The sequence below is a fragment of the Vanessa tameamea genome, chromosome 17 (assembly GCF_037043105.1).
Source record: "Vanessa tameamea isolate UH-Manoa-2023 chromosome 17, ilVanTame1 primary haplotype, whole genome shotgun sequence".
NCBI lineage: Eukaryota > Metazoa > Arthropoda > Insecta > Lepidoptera > Nymphalidae > Vanessa > Vanessa tameamea.
Window position 1 is genome coordinate 11,055,092 of NC_087325.1, and position 22,181 is coordinate 11,077,272.

Sequence of the window (22,181 nt, forward strand, 5' to 3'; positions counted from 1 at the left end):
TGAATTATCATACTGTACTGTCTTATTCTAGAATTATTTGAAAGATTTTCTTTCAAATAATTCTATTTTCTTCTGAAAATAAAACGAATAAACAGGTCTACTTAGAAACCATTTTACTAATTTCAAAGATTTTTATAAAGTTTACTTTTGCCAGTATTTCGTTACATAAGTAATTAAACATGTGCATTTTTCCAACAGCCACCTACAATAAACCCGGTAAACTTGGTTGTAGAAGGTACCAGCATGACGATACTCTGTATTGCGATGGGAACACCGACGCCGACGATATCCTTGTACATTTCTGGTAAGTATAAAATCTCATGGTAATAAACTTGGTCACAAGAACATGAAATTTATACTTATCGCATCAAATTTAAAACTGCGAAAAGCAGCTATATTATAATATTAAACCTTTTCCGAAACACGCTTCGTTATATATTGTAAATATACGTATATGGTATATAGTACCTCATTATTCCAATAGTTAGTTATAAGGTCACAGATCCCGATGTTCTCGGTTGGTATCGTATTTGATCTTTATTCAAGTAGGCTCGTAAAAGCACTTTTGAATCGTCAGGTTACAGTGTCGAATTAAATGTTCCACCGCTGTTTCGGAAATAACTTTGTACTGAGAGGTTTTTATCATTTTTTTTCATCACATAACCATACATTTCCATCAATTTAATTACAGAGCGTGTAAATAAAGTACTATTAAATCTATATATATCTTGCTTAAAAATAAACAAATACTAAGTCAATTTTTTTATAATGAATATAGTCTTGTATGGTGCAATAGACCTTGATTTTTGACATAAGATCTAATTTTTTTTTAATTTAATTCTCATACGATAAGAAACACGAACTAAACGTTTAAACGAATTTCCCTTACCTGAAAACGCTTGAAAGATCCATAAATTTCCCATTCAAGATTAACATTTACTGCACACACTAGAAACCTATTGACTGATGTTCTCGCTTTGCAAATATTAATACAAGGTATTAGTGCGCATTTGTCTGAAAAATAAATTAAAAATTACGTCAAAAATATAAAACAACGTAAAATGATTTGATCATTTCCAGGTCGCCTCGTACGTCAAGAAGTAACGCGTCACATGGTGACAGTAGTCCACAATGTGACCAGAGACATGGACCTCATCTCATGCTATGCAGACAATGGCTACGGAACACCAATGCAGGCTTCTAGAAAGATCAACATATCACGTAAGTAATCCTTAGTAGTAACTAAGGAATTATAGGAAAATGGCTTCTTTCTTATCGTGAAATTAGTTTTGCACTCTTATTTACCTAAGATTCAAATAGGTAGGCAGATTAAGAAGTGGCCCATCCAATGGCAAGTAGTCACATTATTAAAAAAAATAGTCCTTCCTGACAAAAGTCCTTTACAGCAGCGAAGTGCCACCAACAATAGAAGTAAGTTATGTCCCTTATGCCGGTTGAGGAAAACAGTGTATGTCTTGTCCACCTTCAAGTAGAACACAACAATACTAACTTTTGCTATCTGACGGTAGAATGTGTATGATCATACCAACTATAACATGAAACTAAAGTTAATTACTTAATAGTTTTCATTTTAACGTCTCAACTAATATACAATCCGAAAAACGGCTCGATCAGTTTGCTTTTGGTGAACAAATGTTTTGTTATTCGCTCGCCCTTTGATACGCATGTATCCGGATTTTCATTGCGTTTGATGAAATGCTTTTCTCTCTAGAATACTGGAGCCCGTGTATCTCCTCCCATCCCCCTTTTCCCCTCTTAACTATTGCCATTATACAATTATCAATATTATATTTTTGTAATTCTATAGATATACCAACAATTCAAGCATCGGGAATCACGATGGCGGCCGCTGGTGACTCCGTGATCTTAGAGTGCAGGGTCGAGGCTCTCCCTAAGCCTACCATTGCATTCTGGAGAGATCCCAACGGTCGGACGCCTGTGATTGATGGACCTAATTACTCTATACAATTAATTTCTGACCCCGAGGTAAGACACAATTAGAATGATCTAGAACTTTAATAGCGGAGGTGACTTCTAATTTAATAAAAATTCGTGAGTTTCAATTCCTTAAAACGATTTTATCTAATTTTTCATCTAATCCTCTTTATCTTTCTAAAAGATAACATCGTAAATAATTTATATATCGGATAAAATTGGACCACATACAGTAACCATATCATATTCGTGCTTAGTAACATGATGCTGTAAAAGTGCTTAAAGAGCGTATAAATTAATCTTTTTTTTTTTATTAATACTTGACTGGCGTGACGCAATTATTCCTTAGTTAAGAATAACATTTCAAAGTCCGTATGCCAAATATACCGATTCCGTGAACTAAGACGAATAATTGTCGAAATGAGGCGATTTTTTTTGTTTTTCATAGGTCATGCAAAATTATTTAATGTTTCCGTGAACTAATAATTATTGCATCCGGTAATGATGTTGATAATTATGGTTAATTATAATAAATACGCCATCCATTATTGTGATTTTTAATTGGAGACGTTACGGAACTGGACTTCTTTTGAATCTCGTTTACTAATGTGACCCCATCATTAGTTAGAATTTATAAATATCAAAATCAAAATTGGTCATTGGACGTTCAGATCAAGTAAATAATGTTTATGTCTTTCTGTAAAGTATACGTATAGGTAGTCTTTTTTAATATGTGCCCGATTTTCTTAGACGACCAAATGTACGACCATATACACCCCCCCCCCTCCCCGTCTATTCGCACTCGTCTATCTACCTGGCTTATGTATGCTTGTGGCATCAACAATTCGCTAAAAATAAGTATTTTAATTAAAGAAGATCTCAATTGGATAAAATGACAGACGAAGCGAAATCTCTGCGAAATCTGAAATTTATTTAAAAGAAATCCAAGGACAAGTTGATTCATTTATAAATAAATGCGAAAGCTTATACAAACTGAGACGAGCTTTCGCGAGATTTCTCGAGAGCAATTGACGTGCTATTGTTAAAGCTAAGTAGCAACCTAGAGCGACTCTTCTCAAAACTAAACTTGCTGTATTAACTCCACAGAAGGTCATGGCACTTTAGACCGCTCTAGGGTTTGTAATAAAGATAAAAATAATTTCATCACTATGTATGTATGTATGTCTGTCTGATACCAAACGGATTATCACACGGATTTCTACAATCTTTAGGAAGGTTTAGGTGTTTCATTTTTTAGGGTAAAGTATTTATGGCTGAAATGGCATATTCATGTGATTATGGAATATGTCGCAAAAATATCATGCCTACAGAGAGATTCACTGGCTTGCGCCGCGTAAATCAATATGCAGACCTTTATCCGAGCCGTCATTTATGTAGCCGAGATGACTCGGTGGTTAGAAGGCGTGCATTATAAGCGATTATTTCGGGTTCAAACCCAGGCAAGCACCGCTAAAATTCCATGTACTTAATTTGTGTTTATAATTAATCTCGTACTCAGCATTGAAGGAAAACATCGTAAGGTAACCTGCACGTATATAATTTCAATGAAATTCTGCCACATGCATATCCAGCAACCCGTTTTGCAGCAACGTGCCGGAATTAGGTCGAAGGATGTGGAAGGATGAAGGCTACTTTTTATGCCTAACGACATCTAATTGCTAAAAAACAAAATAACTTATCATTTCGACGTGTGATTATTCGCCCATGAATATTAATTGAAAATTTCATAGCATTAAATTGTTTCCAGTAAAAAAAATATATAAATGACCTCATGACATTTGTAACTTTACGAATATTAACGAAAGCAATACTCGCTCTTAGACATTTCCAACTACCACAAACAATAAAGCTAGCGATGGAATACTCAACAAGTATATCATATCTTCTGTACTTTTATGTTTCATTTATACCCGTTTCATTTTAAGTGCAGACACTTCTGAATCTTTACTTTAAAAGATAAATAAAAATTAGAGCTTCCACAGATTCTGAAAGTAGTTTTTACTAAGGAGAAGCAAAAAACTCAATAGTTACTAACTTATCAATAACATTCTTGAAATAATTAATTATATATACACATTTGTTATATAAATTAATTCTTTGAACAGGAACAGACGAAATATACAATGCGGTTAATAATCAAGAAGATAACAGAAGCAGATGAGGGAGATTACTTCTGTCACGCTGAGAATGCCTTCGGGAAGACTTTACGCCCAGTGTCTGTGCGGCTGAGGACAAGCAACCCTCACCACAACGTCACAGAGTGCTGTACTCAGGTAAGTGCTGTAAATGTCGGCCGACATGCGAAAAAATATTCATATTGAAGATAATTTGTATGAAATTTCAATAGGTATACAACTAGGTATAGGCCCCCAGGCCCGTACTAGAACTGGATTTTAGACCAGCCAGGATGATTTTGATTATACAAGTCAAAACAGTACAGTAAAATGACGATGAATAAAATAATGGCTTAAATTTTAAATTTAATCAACCAGAAAGTTTCGGTATTGTCACGTGACATAAATATACAATGATATATATATATATATATATATTATTCATATGATTCAAAAAATAAATCTTCGATGGCTTAACATCTGATGATTTAATCTCAATAAAATAATGTTTTCATACCTTTAATTGGAAAAACTTTAATTGGAATCACTGATCTAAATTTAGTATCGCTTATAAATTTATTTCGAGAATATCATCAAGAATTTCGAGACTAAAACAATAACATTGGTGATCAAAACAAAAGCTAGACAGGAATTAAATTATCAAACAATAACGTTATTTAGTTTTAATGAAATCGGCCTAAAAATAGTCTGGCTCGCCAGACGGGCAACAGGCTATAGACTTGAAAAGACAATTTGACAGCTTCGAAATTTCCAACTTAGGAATTGCTTCGACACCTGTCCTTACGTGATATATTATTCAGTACTAACTTTGGAATTATATATTTATGTTTTTTTATATAAATGGAATTAAATAAAAGCTTATTAATTATCACTTGATGGTAGGGTTTTGTGCTAGCCCATCTGGGTAGTTACCACGCAATCATCAAATATTCTACCGCTAAACAATAATATTTAGTATTCATTTTTTAGTTAGTGTAAATACGGGCGCAAGGGACATAGCATCTTAGTTCCCAATATGGCGGATTGATTTGTTTCTTACAGCGCCAATATTTATAGGGATGGTTACTACTTACCCATGTGCCTTTCCGCCTACCTATTTTTTTTCTAATACTTCATATTAACTGAAGGAAAACAACGCTTTTCATCCCATTCTGATAAAATTTCGAACAATTCTGAAAATATGTTTTTGTGATCATAATAACCTACTTACAAATTTAAATTAGCGATAAGTAATATTTTCGTAAAATTTAAGTTGTTAAAACTCATGATGGACTTAAATTATTTGTATGAACTAAACGAAACGGTACATTGTAATATTTAATTTATATCCATGACAAAAAGACAAAAAAAAGTTCTGTTGATTTTACTAATTCCAAAGGGCCCTTATAACTACAGGCGTTTATTGAAGCAGGTATATTGAAATAATAGTCGGACACTGCATGGTTCGAAATATTAATTGAATTCACGTAAAATAACTTCTTTAAAAGTCTTCTAAACTCATATAAAAATCTTTTTATGTCTTTTATTTGATAAAAAGATCTTAAATAGATTCACATATTGAAAACATATTTTATGTTTCAAATAAATTGGAGTCATCATCCTCCTGCGTTTATACCAATTTTATTTGGGGTCGGAAAAAAATTTAAGTTTATATCGCAATATATTAAGTAAACTACATACATGAATATAATCGTGCAAATCTAACACTTTCCAACACTATTTTCTGAATCAATTTTGATATTTTGTTGGAAATTACAAACTTTATCTTCTAAGCGAAAAACGACAATCTAAAGTGTCTTAAACATTTTTATAGATGAACGTATCATCAGCGTGCATCGACGCATGCAGCTTCCATTTAGACATGGACAATATCATGGACCGACCTGAATGCATGAATGACTTCGACAAACTCATGAAGTGTGCTGCAGATGGATCGGGTAAACAATAAATATCAACTATAAGAGTAGAGTAAATACAGATGAAATGAACATTATTATTTTGAAAAAACTTGTATTATTGAGCACTAGTATGTTTTTAACATTAAACATAAATGTGTCCTTATGACCTTTTAAAATATCGATCTCTGAAGTAAACTTGGAACGTCAATGTGATTGAATTTTAAACAAATAATCATAAATAATACACCTATAAAAATATACATATCCAGATCACAGAAGCTGCTGCGCATCTTGGGGCGTTCCGCGTAACTGCCTGGAACTCTGTCGTGGTGGACCTGTCTCCAGAACCTGCGCCCTCCAACATGCGAGGCGAGCTCTAGCTTGCTTCAGGGACTCTGGAGCTAAGATGCCTGGACCTCCAAGAAACTTGAAGGCACATGCTGCACCAACACCTAACGCTGTTCTCTTGAGGTACTTTTATATAATTTTAACAATAAAATACGGGTAAATAATGGAAATGGTCCTCGGAAAATGATTCTCTGAGAAAATATATCGACTCATATATTTTGTGGGAGAGATTAGTTATGCCAACAGTTAATAATTTAATAACTCTTAAACACTATTGAATTGGCGAAAATTTTGAATTCTTAATGTCAGAAAGAACCCTTACTAAATTATATACTTAAGGTTTAATTAACAAGCCTGTATTATCAACAGCTGGGAGCCTCCACGCAAGAACCCTGACACGGTATACTTGTACCGGGTATTCTGGAGAGCGTATGGTGCTAAGGTACCAGAAAAGCTAGATACCAGCGAGACAAGCGTTGTTCTCACTGGGCTACAAGATGACGTCAGATACGAATGCGTAGTGAAAGCGGCAAATGATGTCGGTAAGTACATACTGCCTTGTATTCATAAGATAAGAATATAATGGACCTATATTAATATAACTACAAGCCAGTGCTCCTGACGCTCTAGAGTGGCTGGAAAAATTGTCTTATAGCAATAACATTTTCTTTGTAACCCTTTTTTTATGTTAATGTGATGTATATAATGACAAAATTCGTAGATAAATTGAAAATCAAAGGCTTACAAGAACTTACGGCTAATATTTTGCACAATTAAGAAACTTATTCGATAACGCTGACTTATTGATGATAGTAATAATTCTCTAAATCATTTTTTTGCCGATCATGCATATGTAGACAAGAGAAACTGACTTCATTCATTTTTCCATCACCAGGTACATCATCCCTCAGCCAGCCAATAATGTTTACAACAGCTGGTCAGGAAACTGCTGCTGCCGCAGCTCCAGTGTCAACGTCTGGAACAGCCTCAGCTGTTGGAGTAGCAGTAGCCTGTATACTAGTAGCCGCTATACTCCTAGCTGCAGGACTTTATTATAGACATAGAAAGGTATTTAAACCGATAATATAACACCATTTCATACTGATTTTAAATTATATTAATATTTGAAATATTTTGAGTTCGTTTGAATATTTAACACCATTTTGTTTTATTTTTCAGAGTCTTAGACTAAAAGCTCAGGGTGGAGTCGCATTCGAAAATCCAAGCTACCTCCGCGAACCAAATCCTGATAACGCTGTCAATGTAATACACTAGGACATTTTTTACAAATCTCTCTGAGAGCTTTTGACTCAACAGTTAAATTAAAATATTTTCATTCACAGGGCACAATGCCAAACGGCACGTCCAACGGTGAGAACGGCATCGCCAACGGCATTTCGAACAGCGCCGCCTGGCGACAAGAGACTCAGAACCCCGGGACCACGCTGGCGGCGGCGCGGGAGGTGGACCCGTCGCTGTACGAGGAGCTGAAGCTCGGGCACGACGGCGCGGGCTTCAAGCGGCTGAAGCCGTAGCCCGCGGCGCGCCGCTCGCCGCTCCGCTCGCCGCGCCTCACGTCGCGGGTGGCGCCCTCCTACTGAGCGGCCTACACAGCACCTGCGCGTTTCCTGCTCCCGCGCAATCCGAACTTCCACTTCTCGCTTCTGATTAGAAAGAGTGAGGAGTAGAGTTGGTTTTCCGATTATTCGACAACAGTTGATAGACAGAAGCTCATGCGTGGTGCTATGTGCGTACAGTCTTAGAGTATACCCGGCGCGACGTCACACTGGCGTCCTCCCCCTCGCACGTTGTACGAAACGGAACTTTCTCAGTGACCACCAAATATATTTGTAGGAATTTTGCGGGTACGGGATAGGAGCAATACATTAGACATTGTGAGATTGAGCCGTGTCTGAGCGGAGTGTAGATAAATATATTTTCAATACCTACCATACTTAATGTGATGTAAACCAAAAAAAAAATCATGTAAATATTGTATTTACTGAATACCACAGTCGTCGTTGTTGATCTCGGTTGTGGTATTTGGCGAAGTGATTGTATTTAGTGTTATGTAGCGTCAGTTTTGAAGAAGTAAATTAGAAATTTTCTATAAAAAAATGTGCCTTCGAACAATACAGTAGGTTAGACTTAGTTACTGTTTGGTATGTAAAAGTATGACTAATTGTACATAAACATTCCATACGTACCTAAGTAAGAATAACGAATTATTGTTTATATATAATGACATCAAAATTATAAATAGAAACTGCAAATAATAAAATGTACATACATTCGATTCTTGAAGGAAGAATGATTTTCCTTATAAACTTTTTTATTGTCTAAAAGAATAGATTTTTGTAATTATTTTGTTGTATACGGAAATTAAATACACGTTTTATATGTTTCGGAATAATTTACTCTCATACTACGTATGTTTTTAAATGACAATAACCGTTAAGCATCCTAAATTTATGTTTTAGCGCCATCTATTGTGCATTCATGACAACTGTAGTTTAATGAATTTCTAATAGATGTCGCTCAACGAAACTCTTAAAAATATTTTTGTTATTATTATTAACTTTTCCGATTAACATTTTCATCGAGAAATGTGGGACTGATGTAGCGTCATGGTCATGAATAATCCCCAAAAATGCTGAACTCCTCGATAAGTAACGTAACTTAAACAGGAATAGCTAATAATAATAACATTAAAAGCACTCACGGTTCATTTATTAGATAAAATATAATTTATTTTGATATAAAATTTGAATGAAAACATACGAAGTAAGATATCATTTAAAATTTGCTCAGAAGAGAATGTGATCAGTAGTTTTTATTAGGAACTTCTTCCTATTCTATTAAAATAATTTAGATAAAGACGGATGTGATTAGATTTGTAAATAATATTAATAAAAAAGATATTTAAGAATCCAACTTGTTTCATTTGGCTAACTTTTTTTTTGAGTAAAATTATTATATTATATTAATTTAAAAACTACTACTATGGTATACATCAATACTTAAGATAACTCATAACTGCAATTGCGGAGCGTTGGTAGCGCTTGCTAACAGCGCTTGAAAGACATTTAACATTTAAATTTAATGAGATTAGATTCAATTACGACTTCCGAAAAATTTACTATAATGCAATGTGTTAATTTTACTAATATTATAAATGCGAAAGTCTGGATGGATGGATATTTGTTACTCAATCGCGCCCGAACGGCTGAGCAGATCTGAATGAACTTTAGCGCAGAGATAGATTAGAGTATAGATAGAGGTGGAGATAGCTACCTTGTATCCCTAAAATATATAAAAAATATATCTAATTCCTACCCGCTTAAACACGAGCGTAAACTAGTTTTAACATAAAGAAAACATTTAGTCAATTATTTACACTTAAAATGTAAAACGTTACATCACAAAACTATATAATTTTATTTTACTAGTTGTCGCCCGCGGCTTCAATCGCCGGCTTATAGGGGTTGGTCATCAGAACTTAGGCATAAAATAGTTACCTATGTCCTTCCTTTAAGTTCAAACTAGATTTATACCTAATTTCATCAAATGAAAAACCAACAGACAGATAGACAAACAGAGTTACTTTTTCATTTATAATATAAGTATAGTTTATTACTACCTAAAAATAAGACAATGAATAAAATTTACATTTATTCTTGAATGCATCAAAACAGTACATGAATCTCTATTTTAGATCAATAAGTTCTCTCATTGAAACACTCAAACTCATCGTAAATTTGAGCAAACAATCGCGCTGTCGTGAACAATCGCGTACAAGCGCGCAAACTATCATCGAGAGTCCAATCCGATTTCAACAAGTTCAGTAAACTATTTGATTTGAAGAACCAAAGGGTGCGCAAATGGAGATCGAGTAAATATTTAATTCGATATTCAAACGATAATTGTATTTCAGAATTTATTACACAAAAAATAATAAATAAGAAGTTAATATAAAATCAAGTATCAATAAACATGTTTTTTGTTTCATAGAAAGGTAAGCAGGAAAGTGGACTAAGGCTGTGTTACAAAATATTTGAAGTACCTGAATTAAAAAAGCTCATGGGATACCCAGTTTCGTTCGTTTCCGTTATATATGCATTAAATTAAATAAAATAGCAACTTTTGAGAATATAAAAATACAATTGCTATTAATAAAGGCATATGAATTAAAACAATAATATAAAATAAGTTTAAACAAAACCGTGTACAATAGAAATAGAGAAAGAGGGGAAAGTCGCCTGGAGGGCGCATAATGCTCCTTACGTGACAACTTCTGCTAGAATCTTCCCTTAAACTGAATGTTTGAACAAGTTCTTCAACAACAAATCTTAAACTGAAATTAATAAAGATTATTCTAATTTCTTAGCCAGCAGTTATTTTTAGTATTCATTATGATGGTAAAACATCTAAAAACGTTCAGCGAGTACAAACCCATCGCAAAGGAAGATCCTGGATCTGCCACTGAAGCTGTTACAATGTGTTTTGTTGAATAAACAATAAACATGTGGCAGAACTTTAATCGACACTCGTCTGACAATTATCAACATTTTTCGAACGAATTCTACAACAAGTTTTTAGATTTTTATTTCAATTGCCCACTAAATATAATTTCGGTTAACTATTTAACTAATTGAAACAAATAAATAAAGGACATCTCTTAAATGTCTCCTTGAATTGAACGAATGGGATTTTTTAAATTGCGAATTCTTTCGTTTAATTTGTTTCTGTATTTAAAAATGTCAATGTTTAAAACGAGCACAAGATATTTGGTTTTTGCAAAAGGCAAACCCTACTCTATCTGTATGTTTGTGAGGCTATCATAGCTAAACCAAATTTGATGAAATCTTGTTTGAAACAAGCTTAAATCCCAAGGAAGGACATAGGCTTTTTTATACTTAAAACTTACGACCGAAACGTACGGCGAAAACTAGTAAAATACAAATTTCTGCCACGTAACCCCCTCGGCCTCGATGATTTAATGGTCATTACCAGCCTCATTTATTTAATGGTCACCAAATGGTCATAGACCCAGAGATACTTAGATTCAAGGTCCAGGTCTGGCGTACATAAAATTATTGGGTTTATCTTCCAAAAAATTGTCAGTAAGTAGTATTCTAAATTCGTATTTGAAATACTCTCCCTTGCCTCCAAAAGTCGTAGTTGTAGCACATAAAATCGTAGTCTTGACTTTTCCAGTCACTTTATAAGTAAGAGAAAATAAATTGCATAATACATAATGCCTTTTTGGTATGCACACAAACTTGTCCACTATTTATTTATTTATTTATTTGGGAAACAAACAATTATAATTACACTTAATAGTAAAAAAACAAATATAAGAAAAACATAAATCGATCAAATTTCCACTTAAAATAAATATAAAATGTCCTGCGCAAATGACTAATGGCATGCCTGAATCACAAATCGATCAGAAGGAAAATAAGTGCTCCAGTCAGTAAGTAAGTAAGTCATTCATTCAAGGTCAGTCTTAACTTCTTGATTGGAAAAGTAGCAAGACAATGGTACGCGACTTTGTTTTATACTATGTAATGATATAACAAGACTTTTATTAATAATTTATTCAAGAATGTTACATTATTCCGCGTGTAATGTTATTTTAATAACAATTACCTACACTGTTTACGGATTCCAATTACAACTATACTAATTATCTTCGACGATTTTACTCGCACATTAATACAAAAAGACCAGATCCAATGTCCAGATTACCAGAGCCAATGTCTACGGGCGGTGGTGATCAATTGCCACCAGGTGGTCCATTTGCCCAAGCATACCTAAAATAATCAATACAACCTAATCATGTTACAAGTCAAAAAATTTATCAGACACAACAGCAATGTTACAATAAAGTCACATAGCTTAGAGAACGATGTGTTCTGCAAATTAAAGAACGTAAGAAATTAAAAGTCCAAAACAAGATGTAGATATTTCTTACAGCCAGTGGCGGACTAAACCCGTCAGAGGCCCGGTGCGGTAAAGCCGACTGAGGCCAGCTTTAAAAAAAAATGTAGTGTTACAAGCTTTTTATTCGGTTTACATTTGGGTGTTAATAAGTGTTTATGTTTATTTATTATATTATGTTAGTTTATTATATATATTTATTTATGTTTATGTGTAAAAAGTCTAGATGGCTGTAGAGAGTAGTGTTTTGATCTTGAGTACCTACACTAAGCACATTTTTAAAGTCTTGCTTAGGATTTGATCAGAGGAGCGCCGATGCATTTGAACGCGCAAAGAATCGCGGGGCGTGCCGCCCCCTCCGCCCCCCTTTTAGTCCTCCACTTAACAGCATACAATTTAAACTCGACTCAATTTTAATAACTGATTTAGGCAATTAAGATCCTGATTTATAACCATAAGCGTGTGAATAAAAAAAAAAAAATACAATTCGCTAGTTTAAAATATGATTTGAACTATATGAGCAATCGAAAAATTTTAGTACCAACATATATTAACGGGAACGATGTGAAAGATCGTAAAATAAATCCATGTTTATATTCAGGGATACGTATATTAGAATTCGAATTTCTTCATTTAATGTAGAAACATAACATTTAACTATTGCTATTGACTAGTCGTTGTAAAAACAACTACCGGTTCAGAAAAGAAAATCCTTGACCCGAAAAGAAGCAAAGAAAGCAATAATGCGAGTCTTGTTTTGTTATTTCTAGCAATTCTCAATATGATTAATAAATATCTTTTATAATAACAGCAATGTGGACTCTTTCTAATTTGCGATATGAGATATTTATGCTGACTTTTCTTCTGAAGTAGTTTGGGTAAGATTAGTTTTCATCGAGTCTTCTCTATCCACAATACCCTTAGCTCAATATTCTCGTTCAAGATATGCCATTCGTGACCTACGTTCTCGTGATTATAACTGCGGTCTGCTATGTCTACATATACATTTTCTCCATGATATATATAACTCATATGAATAATTACAAAATAAAAATTTTTGATTTTTCCTAATTTTCTTTCGCCAGCTTTTCTTACGTCTGAGGTTTTACTTTCACTACCGGTGATAAATTTTTTGACAGTCATTTTTAAAGAATTCAAATATGTACAATGAAAATATTATTTATTTTTATTTAATTCACAATAGGCTCTCAAAATGTATCATTTCTAATAAATATTTTATGGAACACCGTTTTGCAGAACTCATTACATTATAATAGGTGTCTAATTTCAATCGCAATCATCAGCCCTTTTACGTTTAATACCGTAACTACCATCGCTATTCAAGAATCAATTAGAGCTATACTAATAAATGTGACTTATTTACTGTCATATATATAAAACATAAATGGTCAGGACAGTAATATGCTCGTCGTCAAAATGTATTCCATTTTATATCATTATGATCATAAAAAAATATATATGGATGTCAAATTTAAAAGTTATTTTCCGTTCAAGGTTATATATATATTTAAGGATGCATAAAAAGAAGCAGGCCATATTCATATATGAAGAACAGTAGACCATATACTTACCACCAAACAGCACCAAGACTTTATATGTTTGTGTTTTGGATTGAAGGGTTTGTGAACTACTGTCTGTGAATTAGATCGAAAAGCAAACCTGAGCAAATAAAAAAAAATATATATAGGAAACAAAAACGATTCATAGTACTTTCCTGTTACCATTTATATTCAAAATTTAAAATAGATAACAAAAGAGGATTTTCATAGTACTAGCCTTTTTTAAATTTAGTTTTTTTAATTCAAAGTTTTCAACCTGCGCTTTTCGAAAGTGATTGTTTAAGCGTCTGCGAGAAATTAAAAAAAAGAAAAATATTTCTGAGCACTTTTAAGAAAGAGATTCAATCAGTTTTACCTTGATCGTAATAAAAAAAAAAAAATAACAGTATTTAATTTATTAGGTATATAACTAGCATGATAACTGTCTTAAGGTAGACATATTTTTTTTCCAATACAATGTTTATTTTAAACATAATTTCTCAGAAATATTTTGCAAAGAAATTAAAACACAATGAATGCTCATCGGAAAAAAAACTCCAAAAAGATAACTTATATTTTTTCTATCCAAATGTTTTATATAATAAACTAAAACAATAAAGTTTTATTTCCATTGTATTCACTTCTATAACGATTAGTTTACTGTTGATTTTAATGTCGTATATACAGAATACGTTGACTTTAGTATATTCATGAAGAAGTTAAAATTCAATTTCACAACACCACCGGCTGATAGCATAAGAGTTTTCTGTGACATCATTAACATCAAACGTACAGTTCTTTGATTGCTTACGTTGAATTTTTCCCATTTGCATGAATACACGGACTTCTCAAACTGTTCACACGCGTCGATCAGCCGCTGTCCAGACAGGCAGTCCATAAATATTTGCATAATCATATACGGTAATTGAAGAAACGTATTCTCTAGTCCACCGAGCAGTCCAGATATTATAGAAACCGCTTTAATACTATATTCAAATGCCAGTATAGTTCTCATATCGTAGTCCAATTCACGCGTAGGATTAATATTTGCAATGTGAAATTTCGTGATATTTTTAAGACTGATTCTGACATATTCATTCATTATTTGATTTTGAGTGTATGATTCGTGATCATCAGTTATCCTATGTTCGATGTTATTGTAGAAGTATTGACTATCATCCCATACGTTTAATAGTTCCTCGCTGAGGGCATGTAATTGTGCCTCGTTATAACCAACGATAACAATGATATATGCCATTACACTGACCATTGTATAAATTGCAAAACCAATGCCCACAATCATGACAAAGTTTGCTATTTCGTAATTGGGTGTCTCCAACATGGGTTCTAAACCTGGGAAAAAAACACCATAGTATTATTATAGCTAAATATGTTATTTCTATATTAAACAATTAAATTAAAAAATCAAATCTTTAATTCGTACCGTAAAATATGTAGACGTCGACAGTTAGTTGTCTCCCGGGAAGTAAAAATGGTATCAAGAGGTAAATGACACCATCGGACACGAGAAGCGCCCAAATAACTGTTGCTCTTCTCTTAACGACTTTAAGCATCTTACGCAGATTTTTAGCAAATCTTGTGTTTGGTGTGACACGAGAGTCACATTGTAAAAACTTATCAACGAAGTTCTCTATTTCTTTCCTGTATTCATTAAAAATATGTTACAAATTTAATCGAAATTATATTTTGTATAAATCATTCCATTTGCTTCAAATATATTATGTTACAACTTTCTCTACATTTTAATTTAGAATTAATGCGATCCAAAATTTTCTTGGTTTATATATTATCACTGAACAGCCATGAACTTACGCATAGAGTTTCATGTAAACGAACTTAGTTACGGTAGTAACATTGCATGTGCCAAAAGCAAGGGCCACTGATGCCGCCTCTATATTTGCTTTACCGTAACGAAAGATCACCAACCAGATCATAGAGAAGATGTAGCCATAAATGTAAGTCAATCCCGCGATAGAAGTCGTTATATAGAAAATCAAAGGAATACCTGCAAAGGCAAATAACAATCAATGCCAACAAAGAGATGATTTTTAATCTTTAACTCTTCTTCAACATGTCTTCTCCTTTTCTGTTACATACTTGGCAAAATCCATTTCGTAATCGGTATTTTTAAGCATCTGTATAAATCTTAAACTCAAAATCAATGGGCTTGATATCTAAAAGAAAAAAATACCACTCGAGTCCGCACTAATTGTGTTTGTTTTCGTCGGTGCGGTTTTTCTGTTTTTTTATTTCAACCGAGATGACTTTCTGAGCGGCAAGATTTATTTCCTACGATCTAAGGGAGCCCAGACTTACATTTGCTGAAGCGATGGTTGATGTTGATGGTGATAAGGCGTAGTAAAATTGCGACGTTAGCAAACATTGTCGGCAGGTCGCAATGCTGCAATCCAAATTTCCCGAGAGAAAGCTTCATCATTCATGAACACCTAAAATTTAGAGTTAATTAAGAAATATTTATCGTTAACTAGTACAATTTAGTTGATTTCTTTAGTGGTTCTCGTTTAAATGACATCGCATTGCGACACATACAATATGTATAAGCCGGCCGATTTCCGATACTTAAATGATGGTGTTTAATTATTTCGTATTTAATTATAGCGTTAAATATAACTTATATATTAAGATAATGAAATAAAATTAAAAAATCAGCCAGTTTATATAACGGCGGATCGAAGCGGTATTTACCGGTTATAAGCAGTTAGGATAATCTTCCCTTTCTATAAAGCATGAAAAAGTTTTATTATAATTATTTTTTTTTGTCTATATAACTAATGTTGTTAATAATAATTGTACAAAAATGAATGTAAATTTTTATTTAGAATTACCTGATTTATTTTAAATTTATGAAAGTGAAGCAGTTGGAATTGAATAGTATGGTATTAATCGATTCATGGATACCTGATAGATAACGTAAAAGGAATAATTACGATTGAAATTATGTAACACGTTTAACAATGTAACGGCTTATGCAAAACTGTATATTCGACCGTTGAATACTCTTGAAGAATTAAATATGAGGTGAAAAGAGACAGGAGTGTGAATTGAATATAAGAAAATAAATTATTATTAATTATCTCGGTATTTTTTTTTGACCAATGTTGAGACTCCATTTATATCTGTCGCCTGTATTGTTTCTTAGAGACGTTATAATTAAAGTTTACTAAAGTTTAATCGTGGTTTTATTCGCGTCTGATCACAAACCTTTAGAGTATTTGGAAGGAAGTTAGGTATCCTTGTTAAGGCTGCATCATACGTACATAAGTGTACAGTGCTTCTAAATCGGATACATTTAAGTTTAGAATATTAAATCAAATGTATTTTTTCCTTTCATTTTACAATGAAGCGTTTTTGAATCGTAAATATTTAAACACTCCGTTTCGTACGACATCCTCCAGTTAGAAGAAACGGCAAGAAACTTGGCATAGTTGCTGTTTTCAAATAAACAAATTTATAATGCTGTTATTCACAATTTGTGTTCAATGGGTCCTGTGATGGATACGAGCCTAAAGCCAGGTTTTTTTTTGTCTAAAAAGTATTCTTTTAATGAATAATAAGATTTATTGATTTATTTAACTGAAAAATTGTGCAGACACCTTTGAATTTCTTTCTATTAATTCAATTTAAATAAGTACCCAAATGTCTCAGTGCTAGGCTACGTCTCTCTTTAAGAAGAATGTTTGGAATAAATTCCAAAACGCTGCTTCAAGGCGGGATACACACGTGGCATCATTTCAATGAAATTTGACACGTGCAGGCTTCTTCGCGATGTTTTACATCAGCACCGAACAGAATATGAATTATAAAAATAAAATAAGCAAGTGAAAATTTAATGTCGCTGACATGTTGGCAAATGGCAATTCGCCCCCCAGGTGCCAACTAAATTCACTGGAGAAATGATGTGGTGGGGTATGTGGGAGTCACTCACGCAAAGCCTGCATTCAAAAACCTGCGGCACCCTCTCCGTTTTTTCAGGAAGTATCAACGGATCGTCTGTGCATGCTACCGTAACGCAACGAGGATTCGCCCACCTCTGTAGGACTCCGAGCTATAGGAGTTCCCCCCCACCCCCTACTTTCGGTTTACGACATTGATATACTTATCTTATATCAGTAATATTGACAACAACAACAAATGCCATTTTTTATAAGTAAATTCCAAATATTTTTATAACTTTAAGAGACTCAAATCATAAATTGTAAATTGATATTAAAATATTATTTTTATATATTTTTATTTAAAAAAAAGTTAACGGTTGTAGACTCGTTACCTAGCAACACGCGTTTTTAAACTTAACGAATTTCGTGACGTCGGATTCAGAATATCCGTACAGTAACTGTAGACGTATATGTACTAAATTAATAATTAATATTAACTCTGTAGCCAAATCAGAATCAAATTTGATTCAATGGTTTGACAATGAAAAGCAACATACAGATGGACAGAGATACTTTCGTATTAACAATATTGGTATATACTATATTTAATTGTATTAAAAAAAGTGAGCGTCGAGCCTCCTCTCCCTTTGAAGAGAAGGTTTGGAGCATATTCCACCACTCTACTCCAATGCGGGTTGATGGAATACACATGTGGCAGAATTTCGTTGAAATTAGACACATGCAGGTTTCCTTACAATATTTTCCTTCACCGCCGAGCACGAAATGACTTATAAACACAAATTAAGCACATGAAAATTTAGTGGTGCTTGCCTGGGTTTGAACCCGCAATCATCGGTTAAGATGCACGCGTTCTAACCATTGGGCGATCTCGGCTCGTATTTACAAACAACCCTTTGCTATTAAATAAGCAATTGTAGATGTAATACATCATTATATTATATTGACGACCTCCGTGGTCGAGTGATGTGTACACCGGTTTTCATGGGTACGCCACTCCGAGGTCCCGGGTTCGATTCCCGGCCGAGTCGATGTAGAAAAAGTTCATTAGTTTTCTATGTTGTCTCGGGTCTGGGTGTTCGTGGTACCGTCGTTACTTCTGATTTTCCATAACACAAGTGCTTTAGCTACTTACATTGGGATCAGAGTAATGTATGTGATGTTGTCCAATATTTATTTATTTATATAGGTAGTTACAATAAATATTTACGTACCAAATATTGTATTGTATATTAAAATTTAGGTATTTTAATCTTCATATATAAATAAATAATCATGGCTAAGGGGACATGAATAAAAGCATTTTTGAGAAACAACTTAATCTGAATTGTTTTGCTTTCGTAAGGACGGATAAGACTCGTACGCCATCATGCCCGCTTTCCGTCGCCGCATACATGATGTAAAAATGGTCAGGGCATTTTTATATATATTTTTTTTTAGGGCATTGGTTGGCGGACGAGCGTATGGGCCACCTGATGGTAAGTGGTCACCACCGACCATAGACAAAGGCGCTGTAAGAAATATTCACCATTTCTTACATCACCTATGCGCCACCAACCTTGGGAACTAAGATGTTATGTCCCTTGTGCCTGTGATTACATTCCATTTTATATATACCTCATTGATCAAGTAGATAGCTTATAAGGCTACAGATACCGGGGCCCTAGATTCAAGTCATGTCAAAACTAAAAAATAAGTAATTCGATTTTCCTGTGTTATTATTAATTAATCTTGAAGTCTCAAAGTTTGTAGGTGTCAGTTTATACTTCCTTGCTTTGGAAAACACGTAGAGCCGTTGTTCCTGCGCCTGAACTCTTTCTGGATGAGTCGGATAAGCTGTTCCATCAGATTACGAGAGTGAAGGCATAAATCCTCCTATGTCTGCGCTTTGTGGACTATAATATTAGTGCAGTTGATTATGCTCTGTAAAAGTTGACAGGACTGTCAAAATGGGAGGTTATCATTTTAAATACTTAGCGAAACTTACCTTTTAATGTCCACACGCTAAAGCTTCACTGGAGCAGCGTGGTAGAAAATGATTAAATTATTTATTTAATTACATATTTCCTGGACATATGGATATATTTGATCGGTGAAGGCTTTGTAAAATCCTGTCTCGGTAGATACCATTGACTTATCAGATATTTTGCCGCCAAATTGCAGTACTTTGTATTATTGTGTTCTAATTAAAAGGGCGAATGAACCAGTCACTACAGGCACAAAAGACGGAGCATCTTAGATCATAGAAAGTTGGGGGGGCATTGGCAATGCAAGGAATTTTAACGAAAAATAATTATTAACGATGGTGACCACTTACCACCAGTTAGTCCATATGCCCATCCGCCTACCTATCCTATAAAAAAAACCTCTATAAGAGAGGCCTTATCCAGCAATGGGACATTTAGAAGTTGCTTTACGCTTATGCCTAAAAAGGCGTCATTTGATAAATGCATCATATTAAAATAAGTGTAAATTTAAAATATGATAAAAATATTAATGATATTCTTAAAAATACCCTCTACAAACTTAACAGCTTTTAACATATACCGTATGACCTGAAGTGTTATAAAAATGGAGTAACATCATTTAACTGCAATGTATGTTCAACATAGCCAACCATGTACACATACAAATACATACTTACATATTTACTTGAATTGAGTTTCAAGTGTGCGAAAATTACATATTTTTAATCTCTGTGAAAATATGCCGAAACACTACACTTTGTTTGATACTCAGACCCTCAGCACTAGTTTTAAGCACAATTTATATATGAACAAAACATTTTTCCATTTCCAATTCTGGTACTCCTTTCGATAGAAAATAGTTTTAGTCGACATATGAATGCGTACCTTTCAGCTTTGACATATCAACTAAATGGAACGAACAGAAATAAACTACACAAATATAATTATGTCTGTATAGAGTTGTTTCATAAAAATGCTGTACAATTAAGGCCGTCTGTTCTATTGTATACTCTTTTTGTTTGTATAATACAACCGAACATTATAAAGTAATCACTGTTGCATTCTTCGTTTCTACTATTGAAGTTGAAATTCATTTATACAAAAATATACGTATTTTAATGTAAAAATTTTCAGGCAAATATGATTTTTTTTTTTTATGGCATTGATTGGCGGACGAGCATATGGGCCACCTGATGGTAAGTGGTCACCACCGCCCATAGACAAAGGCGCTGTAAGAAATATTAACCATTCCTTACATCACCTATGCGCCACCAACATTGGGAACTAAGATGTTATGTCCCTTGTGCCTGTGATTACACTGGCTCACTCATCCTTCTAACCGGAACACAACAATACAGAGTACTGTTATTTGGCGGTAGAATATCTGATGAGTGGGTGGTACCTACCCAGACGGGCTTGCACAAAGCCCTACTACATGATATGAAATATACGATAAAAATAATCTTCCTCGTGTAACTTGTCGTCAGCTCTACGTTTTTTTTTTCTCTCTGCATTTCTTATTTCTCGTACACGCTCAAAAGAAAGATATGATCTTATCTTTAATTTTATTTTTTAGCACACGACGGCTACGTTTAAGAATACTACCGTATTATACAGTCATTTTTAACGCTTTAATTTTTTTAAGCCAGGTTCACAGAGGAGAATCTAAGAGGATAAACTTGTCTGCCTCGTTGATCCTGGTGACTAGATATAAGGCTGCAGATGCTGAGATTCTGGGTTCAAACCCCAGGTCGGGCCGATTAAAAATCTTAGTAGCAGCCCGATGTCTGGAAGTTAAAAGTGTGTTCACTCCCGTGCCTCGGAAAGTTCGTAAAACAGTTGGTTCTGCACCCGAACTCTTTCCGGTCTAGTCAGAAGAATGAGAACTTTCAATTCTCATTCTCATTCAGAACCCAAAATTTCATGTTAATCAGTCGAGTACTTATTACGTGAAAACGTAACAAACAAACTCACTTTTACATTATATTAGCCCGTATTATAAACTGACTCACTTACTCACTTCTATAATATCAGCGATAGGACTGTGACAAGACGAATGACTTTATTATCAGTCGAACAAATATTAGTTGTTAGTTTTCAAATTAAATCACGTTCAAATATTACTTTGTTTATGACGTCACTAGAAAGCCAACATGACCACACTTTCAAACAGTACATGAGACCAGTATTTCCCTATTCCTTTATTTGAAAAGCATTCTGTTTCGTTCATGAGACTGTCGTGTCTATATAAAACCAAGTAAATAAATAATAAACGGAGTCACCATATAACTACTATTCATTAATTTAACAACGTCGATTCTAATAGAAGTTCGCTGGCTCATATAATACTATATTCCGCCCGTGACATTACCCGCGTGTTAGAAAAGTCTATGCCCTACATTGGGGTTCAAACTTGCTT

At 33.9% G+C, this 22,181-nt stretch overlaps 2 protein-coding genes across 3 annotated transcripts in view; one reads left to right on the forward strand and one right to left on the reverse strand.

The window, feature by feature from the left end:
* The window catches only part of LOC113404317 (Ig-like and fibronectin type-III domain-containing protein 2), a 158,435-nt gene extending 149,148 nt beyond the window's left edge, over nt 1-9,287 (forward strand). For both annotated transcript variants that reach the window (XM_026645182.2, XM_026645184.2), the window contains exons 21-30: nt 199-304; nt 1,081-1,221; nt 1,829-2,007; nt 4,083-4,250; nt 5,926-6,049; nt 6,280-6,481; nt 6,728-6,900; nt 7,254-7,426; nt 7,538-7,621; nt 7,702-9,287. In XM_026645182.2, the coding sequence (XP_026500967.1) occupies nt 199-304; nt 1,081-1,221; nt 1,829-2,007; nt 4,083-4,250; nt 5,926-6,049; nt 6,280-6,481; nt 6,728-6,900; nt 7,254-7,426; nt 7,538-7,621; nt 7,702-7,893 (1,542 nt within the window). In that variant the 3' untranslated portion in view covers nt 7,894-9,287. The remainder of the gene's footprint in view (nt 1-198; nt 305-1,080; nt 1,222-1,828; nt 2,008-4,082; nt 4,251-5,925; nt 6,050-6,279; nt 6,482-6,727; nt 6,901-7,253; nt 7,427-7,537; nt 7,622-7,701) is intronic.
* Nucleotides 9,288-14,511: 5,224 nt separating this feature from the next.
* Nucleotides 14,512-16,315, reverse strand: LOC113404323 (odorant receptor 59a-like). The gene is made up of 4 exons (XM_064217561.1): nt 16,198-16,315; nt 15,808-15,886; nt 15,305-15,522; nt 14,512-15,213 (listed from the first exon to the last, which is right to left on the reverse strand). The coding sequence occupies exons 1-4, from the start codon at nt 16,313-16,315 to the stop codon at nt 14,513-14,515; spliced, it is 1,116 nt and encodes a 371-aa protein (XP_064073631.1). The 3' UTR covers nt 14,512.
* Between the last annotated feature and the right edge of the window lie 5,866 nt (nt 16,316-22,181).

What these genes read in the sequence shown, in the direction of transcription:
- LOC113404323 (XM_064217561.1), bottom strand. Translation starts at nt 16,315, where the DNA reads ATGAAGCTTTCTCTCGGGAAATTTGGATTGCAGCATTGCGACCTGCCG. An exon ending in CAACCATCGCTTCAGCAAAT is followed by an intron (nt 15,887 to 16,197) that starts GTAAGTCTGGGC and finishes TTGCCTTTGCAG; the next exon opens with GTATTCCTTTGATTTTCTAT. An exon ending in CGACGTCTACATATTTTACG is followed by an intron (nt 15,214 to 15,304) that starts GTACGAATTAAA and finishes TTTTTTTCCCAG; the next exon opens with GTTTAGAACCCATGTTGGAG.